The sequence below is a fragment of the Crinia signifera genome, chromosome 2, assembly GCF_055691185.1.
Source record: "Crinia signifera chromosome 2, ASM5569118v1, whole genome shotgun sequence".
Classification (NCBI taxonomy): domain Eukaryota; kingdom Metazoa; phylum Chordata; class Amphibia; order Anura; family Myobatrachidae; genus Crinia; species Crinia signifera.
The window spans coordinates 387,855,059-387,868,028 of record NC_139218.1 but is presented as its reverse complement, the minus strand read 5'-3'; the positions used below and the strand labels follow the sequence as shown (position 1 = coordinate 387,868,028).

Sequence of the window (12,970 nt, the reverse complement as noted above, 5' to 3'; positions counted from 1 at the left end):
TAACAAAAGAATGCAAGGTTGCAATATGGTGTTATTATTATAATATTATTGCCCCCCCCAGAATGCAATGCTACTATGTTATTCCCCCCCCCCCCCCCCCCCCCCGAAGAATGCAGTGCTGATATATGGTATTATTACCCACCCCCCCCCCCCCTCCAAGAATGCAATGCTGCTATGTGTTATTATAACACCCCCCAAGAATGCAATGCTTCTATATGTTATTATTATACCCCCCAAATATGCAATGCTGCTATGTGTTATCCCCCCCAAGAATGCAATGCTGCTATATGTTATCCCCCCAAGAATGCAATGCTGCTATGTGTTATCCCCCCCAAGAATGCAATGCTGCTATATGTTATCACCCCCAAGAATGCAATGCTGCAATATGTTATCCCCCCCCAAGAATGCAATGCTGCAATATGTTATCCCCCCCCCCCCCCCCAAGAATGCAATGCTGCTATATGTTATCCCCCCAAGAATGCAATGCTGCTATATGTTATCACCCCCAAGAATGCAATGGTGCGATAACTCATTATTAACACCCCCCCCAAGAATACAATGCTGCTATATGTTATCACCCCCAAGAATACAGTGCTGCAATATGTTATCCCACCCCCCAAGAATACAATGCTGCTATATGTTATCACCCCCAAGAATACAGTGCTGCAATATGTTATCCCCCCAAGAATGCAATGCTGCTATGTGTTATCCCCCCCCCAAGAATGCAATGCTGCTATATGTTATCCCCCCAAGAATGCAATGCTGCAATGTTATCCCCCCAAGAATGCAATGCTGCTATATGTCATCCCCCCCAAGAATGCAATGCTGCTATATGTTATCCCCCCAAGAATGCAATGCTGCTATGTGTTATCCCCCCCCCAAGAATGAAATGCTGCTGTGTGTTATTATTAACCCCCCCCCCCCCCCAGGATACAATTGTGCAATATGTTATTCCCCCCCGCCCCAGAATGCAATGGTGCGATAAGTCATTATTAACACCCCCCCCCCCAAGAATGCGATGGTGCTACAGGTCATTATTACACCCCCCCCCCATCCCCGAAAGAATACAGTGCTGCTATGTTATCCCCCCCCCCAAGAATGCAATGCTGCTATATGTTATCCCTCCCCCCAAGAATGCAATGCTGCTACAGTATATGTTATCCCTCCCCCCAATAATGCAATGCTGCTATATGTTATCCCTCCCCCAATAATGCAATGCTGCTGTATGTTATCCCTCCCCCCAATAATGCAATGCTGCTATATGTTATCCCCCCCCCAATAATGCAATGCTGCTATATGTTATCCCCCCCCCCAATAATGCAATGCTGCTGTATGTTATCCCTCCCCCCAATAATGCAATGCTGCTGTATGTTATCCCTCCCCCAATAATGCAATGCTGCTGTATGTTATCCCCCTCAATAATGCAATGCTGCTGTATGTTATCCCTCCCCCCCAATAATGCAATGCTGCTGTATGTTATCCCCCCCAATAATGCAATGCTGCTGTATGTTATCCCTCCCCCCAATAATGCAATGCTGCAATATGTTATCCCTCCCCCCAATAATGCAATGCTGCTATATGTTATCCCTCCCCCCAATAATGCAATGCTGCTGTATGTTATCCCTCCCCCCAATAATGCAATGCTGCTGTATGTTATCCCCCCCAATAATGCAATGCTGCTGTATGTTATCCCTCCCCCCAATAATGCAATGCTGCAATATGTTATCCCTCCCCCCAATAATGCAATGCTGCTATATGTTATCCCTCCCCCCAATAATGCAATGCTGCTGTATGTTATCCCTCCCCCCCAATAATGCAATGCTGCTGTATGTTATCCCCCAATAATGCAATGCTGCTGTATGTTATCCCCCCAATAATGCAATGCTGCTGTATGTTATCCCCCCAATAATGCAATGCTGCTGTATGTTATCCCTCCCACCAATAATGCAATGCTGCTATGTTATCCCTCCCCCAATAATGCAATGCTGCTGTATGTTATCCCTCCCCCCAATAATGCAATGCTGCTATATGTTATCCCCCCAATAATGCAATGCTGCTGTATGTTATCCCTCCCACAAATAATGCAATGCTGCAATATGTTATCCCTCCCCCCAATAATGCAATGCTGCTGTATGTTATCCCTCCCCCCAATAATGCAATGCTGCTGTATGTTATCCCTCCCCCCAATAATGCAATGCTGCTGTATGTTATGATTATCTTTCCTCAGTCCAGTTTCAATTATTTTGATTGTAATTATTTTTATCATTTATTTTATTCTGTATATGCAGCAACCAGCTGATGTTCTCCAAATATGACCAACTGTACGCTACGTCCTGCATCCATCCTTTGCATGTGCACAACCTGTGTCCTTAAATCAGCTGGATGTCAGTGTACGCTAAACTCTGAAGTGCAATTCCATCTGGACACCTGGGTCTAGTAATACCCCTTTTACACCGCTGCAAAAACCCGGGTTTTTCCCTCGTGGACCCGGGTCAGTGGCGGTGTAGAAGGGGTTAACCCTTGTCCCTTTACACAGGACTTCTACCCAGGTCCCGACCAAGGTACAACATGGGCAAGACCTGGGTAGAGGGCAGTGTAAACCGGTACGCCGGGTCGTCCGACCCGGCTCCCGTTTATAGCAATGGGGGAAGCCCAAACTCCGGACCACAGAGTCCTGCGGGAGAGCGCAAACAGCCTCCGCTGATGTCTGCTGTACTGTGCAGACATCAGCGGAGGCAGGGAGGAGGTGAATGGGGGGAAGCTCAGCAGCTTGCCCCCAGCGTGATGATCGGCAGTCCGGTCCCGGAGCTTGGAGATGATGTCATCTCCAAGCGCAGCCCCCGTTTACACAGCTGGTAGGAACCACAGTGCAAACAGTGCAAATCCCAAATTTGACCTGGGATTTGGGTATAAAAAGGGGTATAAGTCTGAGTCTGGGGGCGCATATCCTGGACCTGTCACGCCTACAAAACATTTAAAAAAAAAAAACACCTCCCCCCCCATCGTTGCAACCACTCAGGTAAAGTCCCACGTAATGCCCATTCTCTTATGTCTGCGTGGCTTGCACATGGTAGTAACTAGGGGTGTGTATTAGGCAAACAGAGAGGGGCTGCACCATAGAGGACCCTGAATTCGGCTTGTTTGGAGAGAGGAATGGCAGCCTGGAGAACCACCCAGTAATTAGCATCCTGTGCTCAGCCCCCTCTTATTTAATGCTACGTTCAGGTGTAGGTGGGGCCCGCTCTGCCATCAGCTTACATATTACACGTGCTGTCATCTAATGTTTGTACAGGTATAACACAATGTTCTGGCACCTGGTGGTCCGGAACCTCTTTTAATCCGGACACATCAGGAGCCGGGAGCTGTTAGGATTCGGGAGGGTTCAGAGGGCAGCGGGAGGGAGTCACACTGTGGGTATGAGAAGCAGCGCTGCTGGCACTTGGAGTCGCGATTCGTTGTGTGTGGGGGAGAAGTGACGCTGCAGGCAGACAAGGGAGTCACACGCAGAGTCATGGAGTGTGAGGGGGGTTGTGCTGCGGGAACACCAGGTGCGGGGGACGGGCGCGATGCAGGGACACCACTGATCATTTTACAAAACGGGCGATCCGGCACACTGCTGGAACATCAGTGTTATATACCCATACTATACCTATATAATTATGTAGGCCTAATTATGATTCCTCGCGTGATTGCTGTGCAGATAGTTAATGAGCGTAGAGCGAGTAATCTATTTTATACTAGTGAAGAGAAACGTCGCACAGGATATGTCACAAATGACGTTGTGAATGTGTATTGTTGTTCCCTTAGGTGCAGACAGACGCCCAGCAAGTAGCGGAGGATAAGTTTGTGTTTAACCTGCCCGATTATGAGAGCATCAATCACGTGGTGGTGTTCATGCTGGGCACTATCCCCTTCCCGGAGAGAATGGGTGGCTCCGTCTACATCTCGTACCCTGACCACAGTGGCATGCCCGTCTGGCAGCTGCTCGGGTTCATTACAAATGAAAAACCAAGTGCCATATTCAAAATCTCCGGCTTAAAGTCCGGTAAGAAGAGACTGTTTATGCTCCCTTCTACCACTTCTGTTTGCCCCTCCCCTGCGTCACTCTTGACTTTCTGCCCCCTCCCCTGCGTCACTCGTGTCTGTCTGCCCCCTCCCCTGTGTCACTCGTGTCTGTCTGCCCCCTCCCCTGTGTCACTCCTGTCTGTCTGCCCCCTCCCCTGTGTCACTCCTGTCTGTCTGCCCCCTCCCCTGTGTCACTCCTGTCTGTCTGCCCCCTCCCCTGTGTCACTCCTGTCTGTCTGCTCCCTCCCCTGTGTCACTCGTATCTGTCTGCCCCCTCCCCTGCGTCACTCTTGACTTTCTGCCCCCTCCCCTGCGTCACTCGTGTCTGTCTGCCCCCTCCCCTGTGTCACTCTTGACTTTCTGCCCCCTCCCCTGTGTCACTCTTGACTTTCTGCCCCCTCCCCTGCGTCACTCCTGTCTGTCTGCCCCCTCCCCTGTGTCACTCCTGTCTGTCTGCCCCTCCCCTGTGTCACTCGTGTCTGTCTGCTCCCTCCCCTGTGTCACTCGTATCTGTCTGCCCCCTCCCCTGCGTCACTCTTGACTTTCTGCCCCCTCCCCTGCGTCACTCGTGTCTGTCTGCCCCCTCCCCTGTGTCACTCGTGTCTGTCTGCTCCCTCCCCTGTGTCACTCGTATCTGTCTGCCCCCTCCCCTGTGTCACTCGTATCTGTCTGCCCCCTCCCCTGCGTCACTCTTGACTTTCTGCCCCCTCCCCTGCGTCACTCGTGTCTGTCTGCCCCCTCCCCTGTGTCACTCGTGTCTGTCTGCTCCCTCCCCTGTGTCACTCGTATCTGTCTGCCCCCTCCCCTGTGTCACTCGTGTCTGTCTGCCCCCTCCCCTGTGTCACTCGTGTCTGTCTGCCCCCTCCCCTGTGTCACTCGTGTCTGTCTGCTCCCTCCCCTGTGTCACTCCTGTCTGTCTGCTCCCTCCCCTGTGTCACTCGTATCTGTCTGCCCCCTCCCCTGCGTCACTCTTGACTTTCTGCCCCCTCCCCTGCGTCACTCTTGACTTTCTGCCCCCTCCCCTGCGTCACTCGTGTCTGTCTGCCCCCTCCCCTGTGTCACTCTTGACTTTCTGCCCCCTCCCCTGTGTCACTCTTGACTTTCTGCCCCCTCCCCTGCGTCACTCCTGTCTGTCTGCCCCCTCCCCTGTGTCACTCCTGTCTGTCTGCCCCTCCCCTGTGTCACTCGTGTCTGTCTGCTCCCTCCCTGTGTCACTCGTATCTGTCTGCCCCCTCCCCTGCGTCACTCTTGACTTTCTGCCCCCTCCCCTGCGTCACTCGTGTCTGTCTGCCCCCTCCCCTGTGTCACTCGTGTCTGTCTGCTCCCTCCCCTGTGTCACTCGTATCTGTCTGCCCCCTCCCCTGTGTCACTCGTATCTGTCTGCCCCCTCCCCTGCGTCACTCTTGACTTTCTGCCCCCTCCCCTGCGTCACTCGTGTCTGTCTGCCCCTCCCCTGTGTCACTCGTGTCTGTCTGCTCCCTCCCCTGTGTCACTCGTATCTGTCTGCCCCCTCCCCTGTGTCACTCGTGTCTGTCTGCCCCCTCCCCTGTGTCACTCGTGTCTGTCTGCCCCCTCCCTGTGTCACTCGTGTCTGTCTGCTCCCTCCCCTGTGTCACTTGTGTCTGTCTGCCCCCTCCCCTGTGTCACTTGTGTCTGTCTGCCCCCTCCCTGTGTCACTCGTGTCTGTCTGCCCCCTCCCCTGTGTCACTCGTGTCTGTCTGCCCCCTCCCCTGTGTCACTCGTGTCTGTCTGCCCCCTCCCCTGTGTCACTCGTGTCTGTCTGCCCCCTCCCCTGTGTCACTCGTGTCTGTCTGCCCCCTCCCCTGTGTCACTCCTGTCTGTCTGCCCCCTTCCCTTGTGTCACTCCTGTCTGTCTGCTCCCTCCCCTGTGTCACTCGTATCTGTCTGCCCCCTCCCCTGCGTCACTCTTGACTTTCTGCCCCCTCCCCTGTGTCACTCGTGTCTGTCTGCCCCCTCCCCTGTGTCACTCGTGTCTGTCTGCCCCCTCCCCTGTGTCACTCGTGTCTGTCTGCCCCCTCCCCTGTGTCACTCGTGTCTGTCTGCCCCCTCCCCTGTGTCACTCTTGACTTTCTGCCCCCTCCCCTGTGTCACTCTTGACTTTCTGCCCCCTCCCCTGCGTCACTCCTGTCTGTCTGCCCCCTCCCCTGTGTCACTCCTGTCTGTCTGCCCCCTCCCCTGTGTCACTCGTGTCTGTCTGCTCCCTCCCCTGTGTCACTCGTATCTGTCTGCCCCCTCCCCTGCGTCACTCTTGACTTTCTGCCCCCTCCCCTGCGTCACTCGTGTCTGTCTGCCCCTCCCCTGTGTCACTCGTGTCTGTCTGCCCCCTCCCCTGTGTCACTCCTGTCTGTCTGCCCCCTCCCCTGTGTCACTCCTGTCTGTCTGCCCCCTCCCCTGTGTCACTCGTATCTGTCTGCCCCCTCCCCTGTGTCACTCGTATCTGTCTGCCCCCTCCCCTGCGTCACTCTTGACTTTCTGCCCCCTCCCCTGTGTCACTCGTATCTGTCTGCCCCCTCCCCTGCGTCACTCTTGACTTTCTGCCCCCTCCCCTGCGTCACTCGTGTCTGTCTGCCCCCTCCCCTGTGTCACTCGTGTCTGTCTGCTCCCTCCCCTGTGTCACTCGTATCTGTCTGCCCCCTCCCCTGTGTCACTCGTGTCTGTCTGCCCCCTCCCCTGTGTCACTCGTGTCTGTCTGCCCCCTCCCCTGTGTCACTCGTGTCTGTCTGCCCCCTCCCCTGTGTCACTCGTGTCTGTCTGCCCCCTCCCCTGTGTCACTCGTGTCTGTCTGCCCCCTCCCCTGTGTCACTCGTGTCTGTCTGCCCCCTCCCCTGTGTCACTCGTGTCTGTCTGCCCCCTCCCCTGTGTCACTCGTGTCTGTCTGCCCCCTCCCCTGTGTCACTCCTGTCTGTCTGCCCCCTCCCCTGTGTCACTCCTGTCTGTCTGCCCCCTCCCCTGTGTCACTCTTGTCTGTCTGCTCCCTCCCCTGTGTCACTCTTGACTTTCTGCCCCCTCCCCTGCGTCACTCTTGACTTTCTGCCCCCTCCCCTGCGTCACTCCTGTCTGTCTGCCCCCTCCCCTGTGTCACTCGTGTCTGTCTGCTCCCTCCCCTGTGTCACTCGTATCTGTCTGCCCCCTCCCCTGCGTCACTCTTGACTTTCTGCCCCCTCCCCTGCGTCACTCGTGTCTGTCTGCCCCCTCCCCTGTGTCACTCCTGTCTGTCTGCCCCCTCCCCTGTGTCACTCCTGTCTGTCTGCCCCCTCCCCTGTGTCACTCCTGTCTGTCTGCCCCCTCCCCTGTGTCACTCCTGTCTGTCTGCCCCCTCCCCTGTGTCACTCCTGTCTGTCTGCTCCCTCCCCTGTGTCACTCGTATCTGTCTGCCCCCTCCCCTGCGTCACTCTTGACTTTCTGCCCCCTCCCCTGCGTCACTCGTGTCTGTCTGCCCCCTCCCCTGTGTCACTCTTGACTTTCTGCCCCCTCCCCTGTGTCACTCTTGACTTTCTGCCCCCTCCCCTGCGTCACTCCTGTCTGTCTGCCCCCTCCCCTGTGTCACTCCTGTCTGTCTGCCCCTCCCCTGTGTCACTCCTGTCTGTCTGCTCCCTCCCCTGTGTCACTCGTATCTGTCTGCCCCCTCCCCTGCGTCACTCTTGACTTTCTGCCCCCTCCCCTGCGTCACTCGTGTCTGTCTGCCCCCTCCCCTGTGTCACTCGTGTCTGTCTGCCCCCTCCCCTGTGTCACTCCTGTCTGTCTGCCCCCTCCCCTGTGTCACTCCTGTCTGTCTGCCCCCTCCCCTGTGTCACTCCTGTCTGTCTGCTCCCTCCCCTGTGTCACTCGTATCTGTCTGCCCCCTCCCCTGCGTCACTCTTGACTTTCTGCCCCCTCCCCTGCGTCACTCGTGTCTGTCTGCCCCCTCCCCTGCGTCACTCGTGTCTGTCTGCCCCCTCCCCTGTGTCACTCGTGTCTGTCTGCCCCCTCCCCTGTGTCACTCGTGTCTGTCTGCCCCCTCCCCTGTGTCACTCCTGTCTGTCTGCCCCCTCCCCTGTGTCACTCCTGTCTGTCTGCCCCCTCCCCTGTGTCACTCCTGTCTGTCTGCCCCCTCCCCTGTGTCACTCCTGTCTGTCTGCCCCCTCCCCTGTGTCACTCATGTCTGTCTGCCCCTCCCCTCATTTAGAATGTAAACCCTGTTAATTTAGAAACCAAGTTAATGCTTTGCCCCAATTCCTCACTTGTAAAGAGGGTTTATGTACACATGATGCGTACACCTGTGAATTGTCAGTATACGTGCCTGGCTTGCTACCAGTTATCATCAAGACGTACGGACGCCTGCAGTGTACAGGGTGCAAGGTTCTGCGTCTCTACGAACCAATATATGCTTACTAACTCCCTTTTTAAAAAAATTAGCATTCTGGTTTTGTTTTCAGGTGAAGGGACCCAGCACCCATTTGGCGCCATGAGCTTGCCACAGACGCCCTCTGTAGCCCAGATTGGTATCTCTGTGGAGCTTCTAGAACAACTGGCACAACAGACGCCTGTAGCCAGTGCTGCTGTGTCCACTGTGGATTCCTTCACCCAGGTCAGTAGGCAGAAACGCTGTTTCTTTTCATGATCATGGGGGTGATTCAGACCTGGGCCGAATTCGCTCCTCTGTCCGGTGTTATCCCGCTCTCTGCAAATCTGCTAAAAGCTCTAGCCAGGGCTATTCTGGATAACCTTTTAGGCGATTGTAACTAGTCAAATCTCCTGGCCAAATCGCACAGTGTGTACACGCCTTAACACTTGCATTGGACTCAGATCTTTGCATTTAGGTATAATGCAACTAGAATATGGCACTTAGGCGAGATGCATGAACATGTGGAGAGAGATAAAGTACTTACTAATCAGCTTTTTTCTTCCAGTTCACTCAGAAAATGCTGGACAACTTTTACAACTTCGCAACATCTTTTGCCGTGTCACAGGCTCAGATGACCCCTAACCCCTCTGAAGTCTTCATACCTGCCAATGTCGTCCTCAAATGGTAAGGAGGGGTGACAGTCTAGAAGGGGACACTCCTATGTACAGTTGGAGAAGAGAAAAGGGGGACTCACTGCAATCTCGTTTACATTCCAACATAAAACCCGTTGAGTCATGTGACTAAAGTGGGTGGGGCCTCTGAATCAGCGATCCAAGGAGTCTGAAGTAACAGACATTTAAACTGCTATTTCAGACTCCTTGGAACTGACTGAGAGATCAGAGGACTACTAAGCCTGATGGTCAGCATCATGACCCCAAGCTGAGATGCAACAACCTACTTTGGGGTCAGGACCCACAGTTTGAGAACCGCTGCTCTAGATGGTGCTAGATATATATGTAGAATCTCATTGGTTGGGCAACGTCTCCCACTTTTAAAAACTCACACAAATTTACCCTTCAGAATAAACATTAATTTGGTTTCCTCTTTTACTGCCATCAGGTATGAGAACTTCCAGCGACGCCTGACACAGAACCCGTTCTTCTGGAAAACGTAGACCGGCTGGAGTCCGTCGAGGGAAACTACATTGGGTGCCGCTCTAACACTTTCTTTGCTGGCCAGTCCCTACGTTCTCTTCTGGTTTCTCCAGCAGAGTAGTTTTGGTAGGCAGGCACGGTTATGTCTGCACTTGCTGCTGGTATCGGCGAATGAGGCTATTGGTCGCGGGGATGGGACGTCAGCAAAAGCTTTTGCTCAGAAAGGATCGGGAAGTGTTTTGATGACCCCTTTTGGATGTATACTTGTCTCTTTCAATAAGTATCTTACTAAAACCTGTTTTAGGGTTGCTACGTAATTGCCACAAAAGTCTTTTTTTAACGACTCCCAAAAGATCAGGGCAATTTTTTAAATTTACGATGGGTCTTCTCTGACCAAATCTACTCACCATCGACTACAGTGACCTATGTCAAGGACGACAGGCGGTAAAACCGGAAGTTTTGCTTTTTTTTCTCAGAACTGCAGTAGTAATTACAGTTTAGTTAAGGTACTTAATGAAATAATTAAGTGTTTTGTTTATTTAAACAGGCCTGGGCTTTTTATTGTTATTATTTTGATATATTCATTTGATCGTTTCTACATCCATTTGCTGTGAAATCAAAATAAGGAACCATATTTAACAAAAATTGCCTTTGGCGTTGTACTTATACGGACACAAACGTTTGTATACTAATTCCGAATCTTCGTTTGTATGTTTTTGGGGTTCTTTTTTTTTTTTTTTTTTTTTATTTGCTGCCAAATTTCGAAAGAGGTTCAGCAGCGCTAATATGGCCGAATGTACGTAAAATACATTTGTACTGTTCTTTCTATTAGGCGAGGCCAAATATATTAATCTCATTTGAAACATATACTACGCTGTTTTACAGTTTTGTTTTTTATATTTCTTGCCTGAAAGTATTACTAGAACAGCTTCAAATGAGTTTTGCTATTGAAGTGTTTATCTGAACGGAACATTTCCTGAATTTATATTTATATCTGTTATGGAGCGTTATTGCTATTTTATGCTTCAAATAAACTGTCATAAAGTGACTTCGTGACCTGAAAGTTTATTTCTTTGCTTTAAGTATTGCTGTAATAGCGAATGATGCTTATAACAGGGCGCCAGCATGGATTGATTGATTTATTTACAGTGTCTTATATAACGCAGCAGATTCCGTTACAGCGTCTTATATAGCGCAGCAGATTCCGTTCCAGCGTCTTATATAGCGCACCAGATTCCGTTACAGTGTCTTATATAACGCAGCAGATTCCGTTACAGCGTCTTATATAGCGCAGCAGATTCCGTTAGTGTCTTATATAGCGCAGCAGATTCCGTTACAGCGTCTTATATAGCTCAGCAGATTCCGTTACAGTGTCTTATATAGCGCAGCAGATTGCGTTACAGTGTCTTATATAGCGCAGCAGATTCCGTTACAGTGTCTTATATAGCGCAGCAGATTCCGTTTACAGTGTCTTATATAGCGCAGCAGATTCCGTTACAGGTTCTTATATAGCGCAGCAGATTCCGTTACAGCGTCTTATATAGCGCAGCAGATTCCGTTACAGCGTCTTATATAGCGCAGCAGATTCCGTTACAGTGTCTTATATAGCGCAGCAGATTCCGTTACAGTGTCTTATATAGCGCAGCAGATTCCGTTACAGTGTCTTATATAGTGCAGCAGATTCCGTTACAGTGTCTTATATAGCGGAGCAGATTCTGTTACAGTGTCTTATATAGCGTAGCAGATTCCGTTACAGTGTCTTATATAGCGCAGCAGATTCCGTTACAGTGTCTTATATAGCGCAGCAGATTCCGTTACAGGTTCTTATATAGCGCAGCAGATTCCGTTACAGTGTCTTTTATATAGCGCAGGAGATTCCGTTACAGTGTCTTATATAGCGCAGGAGATTCCGTTACAGTGTCTTATATAGCGCAGCAGATTCCGTTACAGTGTCTTATATAGCGCAGCAGATTCCGTTACAACGTCTTATATAGCGCAGCAGATTCCGTTACGTCTTATATAGCGCAGCAGATTCCGTTACAGTGGCTTATATAGCGCAGCAGATTCCGTTACAGTGTCTTATATAGCGCAGCAGATTCCGTTACAGTGTCTTATGTAGTGCGGCAGATTCCATAACAGTGTCTTATATAGCGCAGCAGATTCCGTTACAGTGTCTTATACAGCATAGCAGATTCCGTTACAGTGTCTTATACAGCACAGCAGATTCCGTTACAGCGTCTTATATAGCGCAGCAGATTCCGTTACAGCATGTTATATAGTGCAGCAGATTCAGTTACAGTGTCTTATATATCGCAGCAGATTCCTTTACAGTGTCTTATATAGCGCAGCAGATTCCGTTACAGCGTCTTATATAGCGCAGCAGATTCCGTTACAGCGTCTTATATAGCGCAGCAGATTCCGTTAGTGTCTTATATAGTGCAGCAGATTCCGTTAGTTTCTTATATAGCACAGCAGATTCCGTTACAGTGTCTTATATAGAGCAGCAGATTCCGTCACAGCGTCTTATATAGCGCAGCAGATTCCGTTACAGCGTCTTATATAGCGCAGCAGATTCCGTTAGTGTCTTATATAGTGCAGCAGATTCCGTTACAGTGTCTTATATAGCACAGCAGATTCCGTCACAGCGTCTTTTATAGTGCAGCAGATTCTGTTGCGCTTTACAATAGTAGACAGTGATAAAACAAACTGGGTAACAACAGACAGACTTGGAGGTAGGAGGGCCCTGCTGCAAGCTTACAATCTATAGGGATATAGGAGGGAAACACAAGGACAGGCACCATTAATAGTATAGCAATCCCACCAAGTTACAAGTCCAGAAGGGAAGCTAAATATTACATAAGTGCCTCAGAGGGTTATACGTGTGGTACTTAAATATGATAGGATTGCCTGAAGAGGTGAGTTTTCAGGGAACACTTGAAAGTTAGGAGGCTAGCAGAGAGTCTTATTGTGCGTGGAAGGGCATTCCATAGGATGGGAGCAGCCCAAGGAAAGTCCTGTAATAGTGAATGGGAGCTAGTGACCCGTGCAGAGTGGAGTGGTGGAGATGGGAGATATTTTGTGATAAGGAAAGAGATATAAGCTGGTGCAGTACGGTTAATAGCTTTATATGTGAGTAGTGTTTTATATTGAATACTGTAAGATACAGGTAACCAATGGAGGGACTGGCAGAGCGGATCAGCAGATGATGAGCGTCTTGCAAGGAAGATCAGCCTAGCAGCAGCATTTAGAATGGATTGCAGTGGTGAGAGTCTGTTCTTGGGAAGACCAGTTGCAATAATCAATGTGGGATATAATGAGTGCTTATTGGACTTTATAACGTTCATGATTGTCTGATGCTGCTGCCAGTTTGCACGTTAGGCCGCATGGGGGTACTTGATGGAAGGAG

At 50.9% G+C, this 12,970-nt stretch overlaps 2 protein-coding genes across 11 annotated transcripts in view; one reads left to right on the top strand and one right to left on the bottom strand.

Moving 5' to 3' along the window:
• PICALM (phosphatidylinositol binding clathrin assembly protein) overlaps window positions 1–12,970 on the bottom strand; it is a 380,825-nt gene that overhangs the window by 119,674 nt on the left and 248,181 nt on the right. The gene's annotated exons all lie outside the window — the stretch shown is intronic.
• HIKESHI (heat shock protein nuclear import factor hikeshi) lies at window positions 8–10,612 on the top strand. The gene is made up of 5 exons (XM_083170271.1): window positions 8–17; window positions 3,808–4,045; window positions 8,502–8,653; window positions 8,976–9,094; window positions 9,530–10,612. The coding sequence occupies exons 2-5, from the start codon at window positions 3,895–3,897 to the stop codon at window positions 9,582–9,584; spliced, it is 477 nt and encodes a 158-aa protein (XP_083026397.1). The 5' UTR covers window positions 8–17; window positions 3,808–3,894; the 3' UTR covers window positions 9,585–10,612.